The 15,185-nt window shown below is 51.8% G+C and overlaps 6 protein-coding genes across 6 annotated transcripts; 2 read left to right on the forward strand and 4 right to left on the reverse strand.

The window, feature by feature from the left end:
• Positions 1–226: 226 nt before the first annotated feature.
• J4E87_005339 (uncharacterized protein) lies at positions 227–1,312 on the reverse strand (the record flags this gene model as incomplete). Its single annotated transcript, XM_049376952.1, has 3 exons — positions 227–1,041; positions 1,093–1,112; positions 1,158–1,312. 3 exons carry the CDS (start codon positions 1,310–1,312, stop codon positions 227–229), a joined length of 990 nt encoding a protein of 329 aa, XP_049233177.1.
• A 1,808-nt stretch (positions 1,313–3,120) lies between these two features.
• J4E87_005340 (uncharacterized protein) lies at positions 3,121–5,734 on the forward strand (the record flags this gene model as incomplete). The annotated part of the gene is made up of 2 exons (XM_049376953.1): positions 3,121–3,354; positions 3,404–5,734. 2 exons carry the CDS (start codon positions 3,121–3,123, stop codon positions 5,732–5,734), a joined length of 2,565 nt encoding a protein of 854 aa, XP_049233178.1.
• Positions 5,735–6,113: 379 nt separating this feature from the next.
• J4E87_005341 (uncharacterized protein) lies at positions 6,114–7,124 on the reverse strand (the record flags this gene model as incomplete). The annotated part of the gene is made up of 1 exon (XM_049376954.1): positions 6,114–7,124. The coding sequence occupies one exon, from the start codon at positions 7,122–7,124 to the stop codon at positions 6,114–6,116; it is 1,011 nt and encodes a 336-aa protein (XP_049233179.1).
• An 808-nt stretch (positions 7,125–7,932) lies between these two features.
• Positions 7,933–9,537, reverse strand: J4E87_005342 (uncharacterized protein; the record flags this gene model as incomplete). The annotated part of the gene is made up of 5 exons (XM_049376955.1): positions 7,933–7,970; positions 8,027–8,419; positions 8,469–8,901; positions 8,949–9,215; positions 9,268–9,537. The coding sequence occupies 5 exons, from the start codon at positions 9,535–9,537 to the stop codon at positions 7,933–7,935; spliced, it is 1,401 nt and encodes a 466-aa protein (XP_049233180.1).
• A 1,150-nt stretch (positions 9,538–10,687) lies between these two features.
• J4E87_005343 (uncharacterized protein) lies at positions 10,688–11,866 on the forward strand (the record flags this gene model as incomplete). The annotated part of the gene is made up of 2 exons (XM_049376956.1): positions 10,688–11,025; positions 11,116–11,866. 2 exons carry the CDS (start codon positions 10,688–10,690, stop codon positions 11,864–11,866), a joined length of 1,089 nt encoding a protein of 362 aa, XP_049233181.1.
• A 958-nt stretch (positions 11,867–12,824) lies between these two features.
• Positions 12,825–13,913, reverse strand: J4E87_005344 (uncharacterized protein; the record flags this gene model as incomplete). Its single annotated transcript, XM_049376957.1, has 1 exon — positions 12,825–13,913. One exon carries the CDS (start codon positions 13,911–13,913, stop codon positions 12,825–12,827), a length of 1,089 nt encoding a protein of 362 aa, XP_049233182.1.
• Between the last annotated feature and the right edge of the window lie 1,272 nt (positions 13,914–15,185).

The following is a 15,185-nucleotide window of genomic DNA, read 5'->3' on the forward strand; positions in this document are numbered from 1 at the left end:
CTTGGCAACGCCAAAGAAGCGTTGCTAAGGTCAAAGGTATGAAGCACACTGCAGTCTGCTCCAGTCGCGTGTGGATATAGGTGATACCTTTGCTGAGAGCAGGTGCAGCGCGCGTCAATGCTCACCGAACCAGGAGCCTTCTATACGTAACTGCCGCAAGTCCCAAGTCGTATCCCTCACGCCGATCAGCCTCTATTGTCCACTCGACCAAAAGATGCCTATCGCGCTATCGTCCCAACATCCCGGGATACATCGCGTCGATAGATACGACACTGCAGCTAGCGCTTTTGACTTCATGTCCCTTCGCCATGGTGAGCGCGACTGGTGAAACCAATGATGTGGCCTCTCTCGACAAGCGCCATTCAACTGGCACATTGTGTTGCAAGCTCTCAACTTCTGACACCTGACTAGACGTTGGTTCTCGGATGTTGAGTTGGCGCTCCAAATCCGACGCGGGCGTTAGGTCTGAGCGGCTAGAGTTCGTACGATCTTGGATGACGCGAACGATTTGACTGAGTACTGCGAACTCAGTTTTAAGCTTGAAGCTGTAAACAAGGGATTTAAAAGTCGTCTGTATCATGTAGAGGTTCAAAAATTCCGTCGTAAGTAGCGCAATATCCAGTATCAGCAGGAGTATGCTCATTGCGACGAGCTGCCACATCCACTTCCTAGCCTTTCCGTCGAAGATTACACGCATCAGCTTGCGAGTCTCCCAGAGGTAGATGCAGGATATCGAGATCTCCTGGATGGTGAACATAGTCATTTGTATCTTTTCCATGACCATGTAGCCGCGGAGATATCGCTCGGGGTGGTTGGTGAACAATCGTAGATTCAGGACTACGGTCGGCACGCAAAGGCATACTGCTGAAACAATGATGACCCAAAAGATGAATCGCAGAAGCCGGAGGTTCGGCGATATCAAGTGTAAGCGCGAGTACAGAACCATGGATTGTCCGGGTACCATCAATATCCATCCGAGCGTAAGGAGCGTATTGTAAAGGCGAGGGTCATGCGCAACCCTGTTTTGTTTCATCCATGCACCTGGAGACTCAGTTAGCCATCACCAATGCAACTCTAATAGCTTCTGCCTACCTGTCGCATACGGCACAATGCTAAGTGTGTTAACTATCAAACTCCAGAAGTATAGACCAGTGTACCGTCTGAATACGACGAAGATGAGGATGATGAGCTCAATCGAGTTGTACCACGCGATGGCTGTGAAAGCTGTCATTGCCCGAGGAAGAACGCGATTGGTGCCGAACACGTCGAAGTTGGCGCCGGTGATGCCATTGGCATTGGTGACGTTCACCATCTTGTCGAGATTGCTATGTAACTGGACTTGAAGCTTTGATCGAGTGTTCCACACACCACATTATACTTCGTAGATGATAAGCCCGACCTTTCCATCGACCGAACGGAGTGTGTGATATTGAAGCCACCGGCGCAATGTAAGCATGTGTAAGCATCGTTGGATCTGGTCTAGCGTCACCGCATACCGCTATTTTTGTGTTACGTGTTAGCCATGTATGGCTGCCAACACCAGATAGGTCAGAAAAGGCGCGCGAATCGATACTGGGTATCGGAGTACTAGATCGTGAAGATACCGTGCTGTGCTGGCTGACACATCGACGTGGCTGCTGCGTGGAGATGGAAGCGAGCACCTACCAGCCTATGCGGCAGCCCGAAACGCTATGTTAAGCCTCTCGAGACCATCTAACTCAGGAAGGCCGAACCAAAGCTAGAGGTTAGACAAATCGTTTGAATCCTATACTTCAAAGGTTGTAGGCTTTACGAAGCTATACTGATAATCAACGTGGGGTGGGGCAAAGGATGCTGCAGTGAAGCAGGCAAGACGCGATGGCCAAAGAGGCCGCGAAAATTGGCGAACAGTATGAGTGTCTGCACATGGAAGCGCGCTTGGTTGTTTGTATGCGTTGTAGGTCGACGTGCATCGCGATGGACGGTGGGATGAGGATCGCGTCGCGTCGCGTGTCAGGAACGGACACATGATTACTCAGATATGACGTAATACTCGATCCACAACGAAACTCCAACGCGTCTCTCCAGCCACCCCATCTCAAACACCTTTCACACGACGACGCCATCCCCAGATCCTACAACTCGTTGCCGCTATTTCCATCCTGAGAATGCCCGAATAATCGAGTTGCCGTAAGCGAAGTGATAATGGGCCGCACGCGTCGTCTCATAGCGCGCTTTGTCAGGCAGCGGGAGAAGAAGGGCATCATGCCAATGGATCACTGTTGAGAGTCTAAGCCTAGATATCTTGATCGAAGTGCTTGAAATCCTAGCTGCCTGGCTACAGTTATCCCTAAGCCACCCATACGCAGGTGTGTGAGCGGGAAGTTTCTAATTGTCCTGTTTATCTTTACACATCACCAGTCTCATTCCATGTCATCTGCGGATCGCGTCTTCAAAGGCTATCGCACCTTCTTTTGTATTCCAGTGCGTCGGCAATCAGATCAAGAATAGTAGCATGTTTTCTACCGTCCTACGAGCTACAAATCGGCGTCGTCACTATCTCTACTACAAGGTTATCCTTTGATCATCTCAGGGCTGCCTAGAAAGGGCAAAGACGCGATCCTCGAGCGCTGTCTCGCCTGTGAGATGCGCGGGTATCCCAAGGCTTGACGTCAGAGACATGTGTCTGCATCTTTTCCTCCCTCTTTCCTTTCTTGAAGCTATCGCTTTAATGGCCGCTTGTGTATGGTGACTTACTATTGTCGATGACAAGTCATAGCTTCGTGCCTCGCACTTCTGATATTCTACGAGCGCTATCTCTGATTGGACATTGCTGGATCTTTACGCCTGTAATATGCAAATTTGGGTGGTACACGTTCGCACGTTTTGCCATTATGACGCATTCACCTGGGATCGGTCACGCATACAAATCACTGGCTTAATGAAAGTCGGTATTCAGTCGCTGCAGCCTTATAGATCCCTGTCGCACGCAATATCTTGGCCAAAGCGTCGCTCTCACGACCTTCCAGTCACACTACCCCGCTCCGTCATATCACACCGCGAGTCTGACCCAGCTTCTTGCAATACTACTCAATTCCTCTGCCAGATACCTCTTTTTCCTTTGACCTGTATCATCCTACAATGGCTACCACAAAGTCCGCCCCCGTCTTCACCCCTGAAGGCTCCTTGTCCCCTCAGTTGGTTGAGTATCTGGAGGCTATGGAGGAACGCATCGTCTCTCGCCTACTCGCCGCGCTCCGCCCGATGTATGAGGGTGGCGCGCTGGAACAGACGCTCACTAAGATGGTACCGGTCGTCGTTGCTTCTGTCCAGGACGCAATGAGCGCCGCGCAACCACCGACGGACAACAACACCGTGAGAATTGCACCGTTTGATGTGCGATCACTAGACTAACGCGAAATAGACCTCCACGCAGACTCCTCGTGAGTCCCTTGGCAAGCAGACACGTTCCCGCTCTGCCGCTATCACACCGCGACACTCCAAGCAGTACAAGGACGTCACCCAGAACCCAAAGTGCACGTTCGAAGAACTGTGTACCGCCTTCAAAGTTTTGAAGCCTCACCAAACCTTTGACGAGTACTATCTGGACGTCGCGAGCAAGAAGCCGCTTCCGTCACTTTCGAAAACTGAAGAGCACATACTTCTCCATGCACCCCGCGTCGTATCCGTTCTTGATTACGCCAGTAATATTCCTCTACCCGACATCACCAGCGACGAGGAATTCTCCGACGATTCGTCTGACAATTCGTCCGACGATGTGTCTCTATTCTCGTCGGTCAGCAGCTGTAGCACATTCACCACGGAGGCGCCAATGTCTCCTGAGTTTGACCAAGCCATTGACGGAGTAGAAGACTCCACCGAACTACACGACGTTGTCGGTGACGACAAGAGCACTCCTGCTGAAGTCAAAGCGCCTAATGGTGCAGTCTCGGCAGAGCAACCATCCTCCATTGAGCCTACAAGGGCCCCCGAGGATAAAGACGGTGCGACAGATCTGCCCGTTACCGAATACACCAACGAGGACGGCAACGATAACAACGGCGCCGTCCACGTTGCCGCCGCTGGTGTACATGAGACCCAGCCCCCCGCTCTCCAACCGACACACTCGACAGATACCACGAACCGCGATGTCAGTACCAGTGAGCTGTCAATCGTCTTTGGAGCAGCATCGCAAACCGAAGCGATGGAAGTCTGCATCCCAGAACCTACTCATTCTCGTCCGGTCGACTCTCAAAACATGCGGCCAGAGTTCAGCCAGATCATGGACGGAATAGAGTCACCGCGAGCTACTCGCGATACTTCCGGTACTGAACAGGACGATATGGACGATGTCCAAGTCACCAGTCGCGTGGATACCGAGGAGCAGAACATGGTTGACGCGCCCCCGCCTGAGAGCACTACTGAATCACGAGCGAGGTCCAGAGTCCAGGCAAACACAAGCAATCATTGGTGGAACGGCAAGGTCGATTATCTGCTGGAGTTGATTCCTGATCTTCACCTCGTTCTGCAAAAAGCTCTTCCAATGATGATTCAAGAGAGGCAGGCGAACCGGATTCCGGTCGAGATCCTTGACTATGTCAACAACGCAACATCTGCGAGAGGGCTTGGCAAGGCTCTCGAATCCGCCATGAAGAATAAGCTGTTGCATAACGCAGAGTTCAACAAGCTGGAGAAATACGCAAAAGGAGAGCGTGTTGTCATCCCAAAAGTCAGCAACTATCCTACAAAGGATACTGGCTCCTCCCCGACTGCTGCCAATGCTACTGCGCAGTCAGCTAGTCCTCCCGCTGCAGCTCAGACGTCGATCGTCGGCGCCTCTGTGACGGGTCCGAAGGCTCTCATACCAGAAGAGCCGACGACATCAGAGCCGGAGTCGATCAAAGAGCGATTCTCCAGACTCTTATGTAACGCACGGTTAGCCATGCGTAAACCCGACGACGACAACCCTGCCTTGAAGAAATTTCGAGGCCAATTTAATATCTCGTTCCAGAAGCAATCGGACATAGATGTTATGATAGATTATCTCATCAAGCATCCCCGATTCAAAGGACGCGATAGCAATGGGGGACCCAAAATCGACATGGAAAAGACCGTCGATATCATACAAGCTCTTTACGACGACTTAAATCCTCACGGTAAGGAACAAATCGTCTGGAGGTGCATGGAAGCTCTGGCCGCACAAGACGTGAAGGCGGAGAATGAGACACTCTCCGAGTTTATACGCTGCGCCCATCGTCAGAAACCTCTCGAGATGCTCTATCGAAGCATCTCAACGTCTAACTTTGCGCTGAAGGAGGCGGTGAATGGGGATGGCGCCCTCAGCTGGGATGACATGAAGGATCTCGCAAAGAAGGAAGAGCGCCAGTACTTCGAGGATAGGTCGAGAATGAACAATCTTCCGAAGTATCGGGAATATATGAAGGAGAGGGGGATCTATTGGAGCAACATGGCCAACATGAAGGGTCTGGTCGCTCAACAGGTGGCTGATCGGGATCCGGCTATGGGCCAAGTCCCCGCCGCAGATTGCGTTGGTGGGGCAGAAGCGGCAGTTCCCTTCAAGGGCAAGCGCAGCCTCGCTGACATTCCGCACGATGACGATGAGCAAGATTTGAAGCGGTTGCGAGAAGAGCCCGCTGAGCTCACTGAAGAGGAAGAGCGTGCTGCGAGGAAGAGGGGTGCACGAGGGCCTACTGACTCTGAGAGCAGCGAGCGCGTAAAACGGAGTCGTGACTGAGTTCTTGGGATTTAAAGATCGTGTCTTCGGATGAATGTCTTTTTCTGGTGTATCTACTGTTCTTGTTTCTGGTTCGCGTCTTCCGGTGAGAAGCTCCTTTCTTAGTTAGCTTTGTTTACTTGTTTTTTTTGCTACATGAGTGTTTGGTTAGAGATACCCCAGCGAATGAAATAGTGTGAATAGTCACAACGATGTTGTACTGTGCTGTATTACGAAAGTTGTCTTTTCTTCCACCTCTCCCGGTGAGGTCAATATCCAACTGCCATTCTCCATATTCTATCAGAACATACCCGACCCTCTATTGAACTCCACACCTCCTATCGAATGTCGGCGACGGTCAAGACAAATAGAAAATTATTGTCTTTGACTACTTTTACGCCTAATTATCGCCTGCCTCAGAGCCATCGTCATGGCCATACGCCCCAGCAAAGCTTCGCTCAATCCCAAACCGCATATGATCATCCGTCGCGTCGTAAGCAGTAGTGTCGGGTGCATGAGCACTTAGCCAGAAGCCTCTAATGTGGCAGAAGATAAGTCCCCTTCGTGTACGCGGATCAGCTAGCTCTCTGCTAGGCACGGTTTGTGGGTTACCGATCTGCGCTCCGTGATGGAATCGAGCTGCGCGCTCGCAGAAATCCATCGAGATATCATTCCTGATGCGCGTCTGTGGTGCTGCGTCCGGCATATCCATCCACGATCCCACGGACATAACCGGCGTGTTGAGCGACCGTAATAACCTCGCCACATCTTTGGCATCGTAGACGTCGTCTGGTTCGAGATTGTACTTGCAGTCTTGCGCCATCAGGACCAGAAGGAAATATAGGCGAGCTGCTGTACGAGGCCAAACGTACTTATGGTAAGACCTTCTCTCGCCCGGATTTGGATCAGTGCTTCGAGTCAGCATAAGCTCGTCGCATTGTTGAAGATCGCAGAATGCAACGTTCGCATTCGATCTCCCTAAGCTCTCGAAGCAGATTAAGGCGCGCCAAAGGATCGGATCGGGGATGGCACCGCGAGGGAATATGCGTGCAATTTGTATCATGTTTCGTGAGAGTAGCACAAATGGATAGTAGGTAAACCTTGGGCGAGTGTAACCCAAGAAGGTAAGACTTTGTGCCTTGTAGGCGTCTAGTTCCAGAGCCATGGTGGTGCGATCACGGTTGTCGTCCGGCAAGCCGAGCCCTTCGAGCAGATATCGGATGAGGCCAGTGATACGGGGAAGCCATGCGTCCACATACATCTCTCGTCCATCCGGCTCGAAAGCGTTTGCCATCTCTTTCCACAGCTTGACCAGAAATCCAGTGGAATCGCATATGTTGAGCAGACGCAGTAGGCAACCTCGCAAGTGGCGGTCCTGCAAGGCTTCAAACTGATGGCGTGGATCAGCCATAGTTGGCGGGTCGGGTTCGTAATCAGAGTAATCGTTAACAACGGACTCGTAATAAGATTCATTCTCCCAGTCCCGTTCAGAATAACCATCTTCAGAATTCGAAACAGGAAAGACCTCGTCATCTTCAGAATCAGAAACAGGAAAGACCTCGTCAGAATCAGAGTCAGACTCCGCCCCAAAAAGAATGCTTCTGCACTGTGGACACGTGCCCTTGCTGTCCGACCGTTGCAGCCACGTCTCGAGGCAAACCCTTCCGAACACATGTCCACATGCGCGAATTTGATGCGGCCAGTGAGCGTTGTCGAATGGTTCTCTACAGATGTTGCATTCGGCGCGCTCGAGCCCGTGGGCGAGGAAATCGTCGCGATCGCTGAACGTGAGCGGGTTCATTTCGGGGAACCCCAGCGTCGGTGAAGGACTGTAGCTGAGTCGAGTGTGGGTGCGCTGGCGCTTGTGTCTTCAGGGACAGATAGGTATTGCGGAAGGGTGGCAAGCGTTGCGACTCTCGCCTCTTTGTCAACAAGCACAATGTTTTATTTTGACTGGGTCATCAGTTTCGTGTGTTGAACGTCACGCGCTTCTCGCGAACTACAAAAGGCCATAGCGTGGATCAGCAAACGCGGCGATGACGTAGAGGGATACTGGTGGTTTTTGTGAAGTTGTATTGATCATAACATTGAAAAATCGAATGCTAGGACGCTGGAAATAATGAGAACAAAACAGGTATGTACGATACTGACTGAACGCCATGTATGCTATGCGACCAGCCAATGACGGCGCCGAATGCGAATCGCCCAAATGCATAAATCTAGCTGCCGGCGTGGCCTGTAGGACCTTGGGAAGTGTCTGCAGGATATTAGCGTTGTGTTCACAACCACTCTTCTCTCGATTAGGATACTCACAATCCATAGTGACAAAAGCGCGGTCCACCTCATTCAGACCTTCCAGACAATACTGCAGGGTCTCCGCAATGTCATGGCATTTCCTCAACGGCGTCTCCTCTTTCATGAGCACATCGATCTCAACACAGACACCATCACCCGCATGGTAGCACTTCAGACTCTTGAAGCCTTCGACGAGGGGCGAGAAGCGGTATGCCATGTACATCATCTTGCGCTCCACACGGTCGCTGGCCTGCTCACCGGTCAAACGGGTGACGTTCTCGAAGCAAGTGCAAGCCCAGTCGTAGATGATGAAAAGCGAAAGGCAAGCTGCGCCGAGGGGATCGAGCCACCAGACGCCGACGTGGCCTCCAATGAGCGGGAACAAGAGGGAGAGCGTGTTAAAGATAACGTCTGATTTTGTCAGTTATTGCATTTCAAGAGGCGAAGGGAATGAGCCTACCAGTCTTGCAGTCTTGGGCCAAAGCCTGTACTTGTGTTGTCTTGACCCTTGCGCATCCTACCCAAATGGTACCCTTGACAACGATTGTAGCCACCATGGCGAAAATGGCAGCTGGTGGCAATTGAGACACACTGTGATCGCCGCTTGGTAAGAGCTTCTTGACTGATTCTTGCAGAATCTGGAGGAACGATATGACCATGAGAATGGAGAAGACCAGAATACCGATTGGTTCGAGGCGTCGGCGGCCAATAGGAAACTTCTTTCGCAAACCCTCCACACGCCAGCTTACAAGCTTGTTGGTAGTCCAGATGATGACGGTGCAGAGCAAGTCAAGGGCCGAATCGACGAGGGATGCAATCAGGGAGAGGGAGCTAGACCAGATGGCTGCTACACCCTTGGCCGCGAGGAGAAGGATATTTACGATCACGTTGATCTGTACCATGTTAGCTGGTGAAGGCTTGCTTCAAGTTTGGGACCTACATTGATCGCCCATCTCGCGTGCTTAGCGGACTTTGCTCGCTTGTTGCGCTCCTCCTCGGGTAGAAAAGGTTCCAAGTCCTCTCCGCTGTTACCCAATGGCCCCCGGTCTTCTGCCACGCCGTCGCCATCGACATCTCGCGGGTTCATACTATCGACGATGTCGTCGGCGAGTGAAGAAACAACCATGTCGACTTCGGCCCAGTCGTCTAGGCGCTCGTTCTGCTCCTCGTAGAAACCGCGTACCTTCTTGTTCTTTATAGATTTGAGCTGAGGTTGGGTGTTAGCATCTGTATAAGCAGTTCGATCGTTTGCAACATACGCTCTCGTCACTCTTCCTGTAGATTTCGAGCGCTTCATGGTCGATGTTGTCGATCAACTTCTGTTTCATTTCATTGGCGCGGTTGTCTTTGACGGTTTGTTCAATCGCATCGCGAAATCTACGCTTCGGCTTGACGGGGGTAATCGCTCCATATCCGCTTTCCAGGTCGACGCGCTGGTACTTGCTGAACTGTTCGACATTGTGGCGACGGCTGACATTGCCGTTGCTGTTGTCGTGGCTGTTGAGAACGTTGCGTCTGCCTCCAACCATTTTGTATGACTTTCGGGCCTTTTAGGGGCTCTGGGGTATCGTTGTGAATGGGAGTAAGGAAGAGGATGCAGGCAAGGTTTGACAAGAGAGACAAGCATACAAGAGGGAAGACGCGACGCGCTGTCAAACCCTGGCAGCCAAGGTTCCGAGACTTGGAGGGCGCCAATGCGTAATAGCGCTGGAGAGCGCATCATAAATTGGATGCGCCATACTCGATCTGGTGGCGTCCATGCATAAGACGGAGATTCTTGGTGGTGCTTGCTCCAGCTTGCGACAAAAGGCGATGGAAGGATGCTATGACATCACTCCCCTAGCGTCGCGTGGAGGACGCGATCTCGGCACCTCCGCGTCCGCCTTCATCGCGTTGGGTGCTTGGCAGGTACCACTGCTGCACATCACCCCGCAAGACCATGCGAGCCGTCTTTTCTTTTGGGTTAGATGCAGCTGTTCCTTCTATTCGCACCATGGAAGTTGCTCTACGAAAAGGAATATCGATGGAGGCATATCATGAAGCGGTGCGTTGACGTCACGTCAAAAACCGGATGGCCATCAACACCAACGCCGTTGAAACACGTTCCGGCCATCGAGTGTGCCGCTTAGCCGGAAGGCCCGAACCATACATTCGGTATACTTACCTGGAACAACACTCCAGGGACAGTAGAAAACGACATTCGCTCCATTCGATAGGAAACTTTTGTCTCACCTATGAGTTCGCTTTCCGGATAAAACCCGTATAGATCTGTCCGGCGCGGACCGACCTCGGCAGCCTTCCAGGGTCACATAACGCAGCTTTCCGACCACGCTTGGGTCACGTGAGACATCCTTCATCCGCATTGGACCATCGTCGAACGCCCCGGGTTCTGTGATCTTCTCGTCGTTGCTTTGCGATAACATCGGCACGCTACAGCATCGCCTGATGATGAAGAGGTTGCTCAGACAGCCACGGCCAAGCAGCAATAGGCCCACCGGGCCTTGAGCCGCTTTACATAAGCAAGCCCCGCAAGTAATAGGTGTCCGTATTCTCCGTATTGAGTTTAATAGGAGGGCGAAGCTTGCCAAGTGAAGCCGAGCACTTACGCGGGACGACGAATAAAACCAAACATGTCTGCCACTACACAACAGGTGTCCTGAGTGTCAGCAACAGCCCAGCATGGCAACATCAACAGCAAACGTCGGCCGCCCAAACAACAATGCGCTACTGGCTCTCATGGCCGTGTTGGCCGCGCTCGGGTTCTATACCATGCGCATCACGACCGCGATGAACGATATTCCTGTGGGCTTTCTAGAAACAGCAGCGTCGGGCGTTTTCCCAAATGGTGTGCCTATCAAGAAGGACTACACGGGCATTCACTTGGTGGACGAAGGTCTGTCTTTCCTGGTGGCTGCCTTTCTAGCCGGCCCGATGCGATGGAACGAGCCATATTATTGGCAACAACTCTACTTCCTCATTCAAATCTCGGCCCTTGTCACAATCAACAATGTTGAGGCGTACCGGCAGCGAAACCAGAATAGCTGGCTGAAATAGTAAGTCTGCAAATGTAGGATTTGGCGAAACCAAAGGTAGCTGACATTATGCAGTATTTCCATCTGGGCCTTCGTCTATCAGAATGTTGGAGCAGCTTGCATCGTCTCTATCTGGTGGCTACTCCTCCATCGCGTCTCGCAGCCCAAAGCCTACTTTGAGAGCGGACGCACTGTCCCGTTGCCTTACGCGCGGGTGATTTTACCGGGCGTTTTCCTATTCTACGTTGTGCCCACCGTCGCATTGTTCCTTCCCGACCAAAGCGCAGACAGGATGCAAAAGCTCCTAGCATTCTGGCAATTCACACCCATCCTTAGCGGCATCCCCATGTGGCTCGTCTCCCTCTCCGGTACCCCGACAACCGTTACCGCGAGCAACAGGAATGCGGATGTTCGACATCTCAAAGTTCTCTACGCTCTCCTCTTCGTTCTTTGTGTAGCAACTCATTGGTACGCCATCCGTGGCATTTCCCTATCGACAGACCCCGATGTTACGTATGCCCGCGTCTTCCTACCCAGCACCTATACCTGGAAGAGGAACGCTGATTGGGGTTTGCTGTTCATCTTCCAGTGGGATTGGCTCATCATCGGACTAATGTACATCATCCCGTCTTGGGTCGCGGTGTGCGATGTGCAGCGGATGAGGAACGGAGAGGCTACGCTCGAAAATATCTTTGAGAGCTTTCTTGTTATTGCGGCACTGACAGGTGGTGGTGGCCCGGGCGCAACGCTTGCCGCTGTCTGGTTCTGGCGAGAGGCTGCATTGGCGGACATTGAGATTGCATCGGGGGCGAAGAAGGTGCAGTAATTGCGGAAATCGAAAGGAAGTCGCTAGGAAGATCAGGACGCATTACCGATTGTGGACCACTGGTGACGAAGAGCAGAGTAACCATCAAGCCTATAGCTATCGAGAGTTCGATCCAGCATCCCAACTACCTGTATTACCTATGCCAATATTGGCTGCTATTCATTCGTCTAATTCCCTTCTGTCACATCCATAACCCCAAACCCCCCTCCTGCCAATCTCATTGTCCTCAACACCAGGATCTTCTAAGATTATTCATCCAAATTCAGCGCCAACAACGCGGCTTCTTGGTCGTCTGAGGTCCCAAACGCTACCGTTTGCACCAAGTCTCTCCACCTTTCAGCCTTGTCGACAATAACAAGTAGCCGTGCGTCTGACACCCGGACATCTGAAGGGGTTGCAGGTGCGATCATTTGATTTTGCTGTAACATGGTGTAAAGTCGCTGCAATGGTGATGAATGCTCGTTCTCGTTGTTGGTTCCTTGTACTAATGCACGAACAAATCCGTTTACAATTGCTGACATATAGGCTTGTGTCTCTGCTACCTGTGTTGACGGTATAGGTGGCATAAATGCGTCAAGTAGCAACTGTGCTATCTCTCCAATCGCAGTCGTGAGTCGGCCTATATTTCGAGAGACATCATCGGGTGAGAGTGGTGTAGACATAGCGTTGGTCGATGACATGGTAGATGATAGTTAGTGGTGACCATGATGTGTTCTTATATATCCACGTGAAAAACTTTTGTTTGCTTCACGAAGCCATACAAGAGATGGGCGGAAGGTTCTCATGACTAGGTACGAATTTACTCACACCCTCAGCGTGTGATTAGTAGAGTGGGGTCAGCTGGCAGGATGATAACTAATATTCAGAATAAGGGTACTCGCCCAGGTGCTTTCGACTCCAAACATTGAAGCTAAATACTCGCAAAACTTTGACGAATTGTTTTCATCGTTGAAATACCTTATGGTCGTGACAGTAGCGTGGAGTACGTCTCCTTCACATCCCTTAACAGCGGTGACTCTAGGACCTTCTCCCAGTCCTCTTCAAGAACATTCTGCAACGTAATAACACCAACATCAACGAGCGACCTAGTCTCTTCCTGACCAGACCATGCAATCCTAGTCGGCCAGAATGCAATGTGAACTGCCCAATGCACCACCATCCTCATTAGCCACGCCTTGCCGAGCACCTCTGTATGCCCACGAGCTGCGATATATGCATTCAAGAACACACGGAGTAGCCCTCTACCACCTCGAAAGCGATCAAGAAGAAATGCCTCAGCAGCGAATTGACCGACATCCGTTGCGCTGGTGCCACGACGCACCATCTCCCAGTCCACGATGGTCAGCTCAACCGGCTGCAACTCAGCATCACGGACGAGGATGTTTCCAGGCCAGAAGTCGCCATGGCAGATGCACTCGTCGTCTGTTGCGAGTAGACTGCCGAACTTTTCGTTGACGAGAAAAGCGAGCTGGGGGTCGTGACCGAACTGCGTCAACGCGGTGTGCAGATCGTTGTAAGAGTATCGGTATACGTTGACAGCAATGGGGTTGTTTCTGCTGTCTTGTCCTTCGTGCGCTGAAGCGAGCGAGAAGTTCCTTGCTGCAGTGTGCAGTGTAGCGAGCCATGTCGCAAGCTGCTCTCCAATGTACAATATGTCGAGCTTCGGGTCTGTATAAGCGTCCTTCAAGTTGCGACGCCCGCCATCTTCGATTTCAAGCAGCTTTTCTGATTGATCGTAGCTCGAAAACCTCGCCGGGCGTACGTTCGAGGTGGTAGGGCTCGTGGGTAGAGGACTCCTCCTGGAAGATAGTGCTTCTAGAATCCGGACCTCATAATCCATGCGGGCAGGATCGAGTGCAAAGTCCTTGTTGAATTTCAGGACAGGCTCTGCGTGTTTGAAGATGCTCGTGGAGCCGTCGTGCTTTGTGACGCGGAAGACGTAGTTTGCATTGCCTCCTGAGAGGAGCTGCACGCTAGTTGCTGGGAATTGGTTCGCTTCGAGGTATTGCTGAAGACCCTTCTCATCAGTAAGATCGTAAGAAGTCATGCTGGTACGTCGATATTACTACACGGGGTTGACCGGCGTGTGTGGTGCAGACCCTTGAACGCGTTAGGGGTGGCTGGGAAGCAGGATGAGGCAGCCACGGCGCCTTTTGTACATCATCGCTGCACGGTATTCCGACGTCGGCAGTCATTATGGGAGTGCAAACCTGCGAGACCATACGTAGTAGCGACATGATACAAAATGAGTCATTTTGCAAGAGCTGCCCAGTGGAGGACCTCCTGGGCATCGACGGGCCGGATGCACGAAAGTGGGGAGTTGCGGGCTAGGCCGAGAACGGGCTAGCCTCTGTTCGCAGCTGCTTTCACCCCGTAAGGCACCCATTCACACATTTTACCCCGCTCCAGACCATATCTCCATCACACTCGCATCCACTGATGTCGCAAAGATGCACACGGAAGAGCGTCAGCTATTCCATCTCACCATGATTCGACCGTACCTATCTTAGCTGCTTGCCTTTTGCTGCGCTTGTTCATGTTATGTATCATTTTCGACTTACCGGTCAGCCCGACCCGCAAACACTTCCGCCTTCGCTATGGAGACACTCTATCCGACGCGTTTGTCGAGTAGCCAGATCCGTCTGCTACACATACTACCCTCTGCAAACCCCGAGTCCCCAATATCCTGCGAGCTTCACCAGTATGAGGTCGACGAAGTCCCCGCGTACGAAGCGCTCTCTTACTGCTGGGGCGACTCAAACGATCGACGGCAGATAATTTGCAACGACAAAGCTTTTTCGATTACGGCAAGCCTCCACGATGCACTTGAGAGGTTGCGGCCGATGAACGAGGCTCGAGTTATTTGGGCAGATGCACTTTGCATCGCTCAGTCTGACGACGAGGAGAAGAGCTCGCAGGTACGTCGCATGGATTCGATCTACTACCGCGCCAAACGCGTCGTTGTTTGGCTTGGCCATGTCTCGACTGAGCACGCATCAAACATCAAATCTCTTTTCGAATCCTTGGAATTGGTCGATGGTGACCCAAATGACCACAATTCCAATTGGCGTATAGCGAACTCAGGCGTAACTTCCGACACTTCCTTACCATCGATGTCACTAAAAGTGTTCTTCGACAATCCTTGGTTTCGTCGCATGTGGTGTATACAAGAGATCAGGTTAGCTTTTGATTCGGTTTTCTACTGGGGAACCGAAGAACTCTCCAAGTATACTGCAGTACGCCTAGCAGGCTGGAGGATAAGTCATTATCAAGATCAAGGGCTCGCCTTAGCTACAATCCCCGTAACTTATGCCTGGAG

Source organism: Alternaria ethzedia, assembly GCF_023757985.1.
Source record: "Alternaria ethzedia strain BMP 0044 chromosome Unknown scaffold_11, whole genome shotgun sequence".
Lineage (NCBI taxonomy): Eukaryota > Fungi > Ascomycota > Dothideomycetes > Pleosporales > Pleosporaceae > Alternaria > Alternaria ethzedia.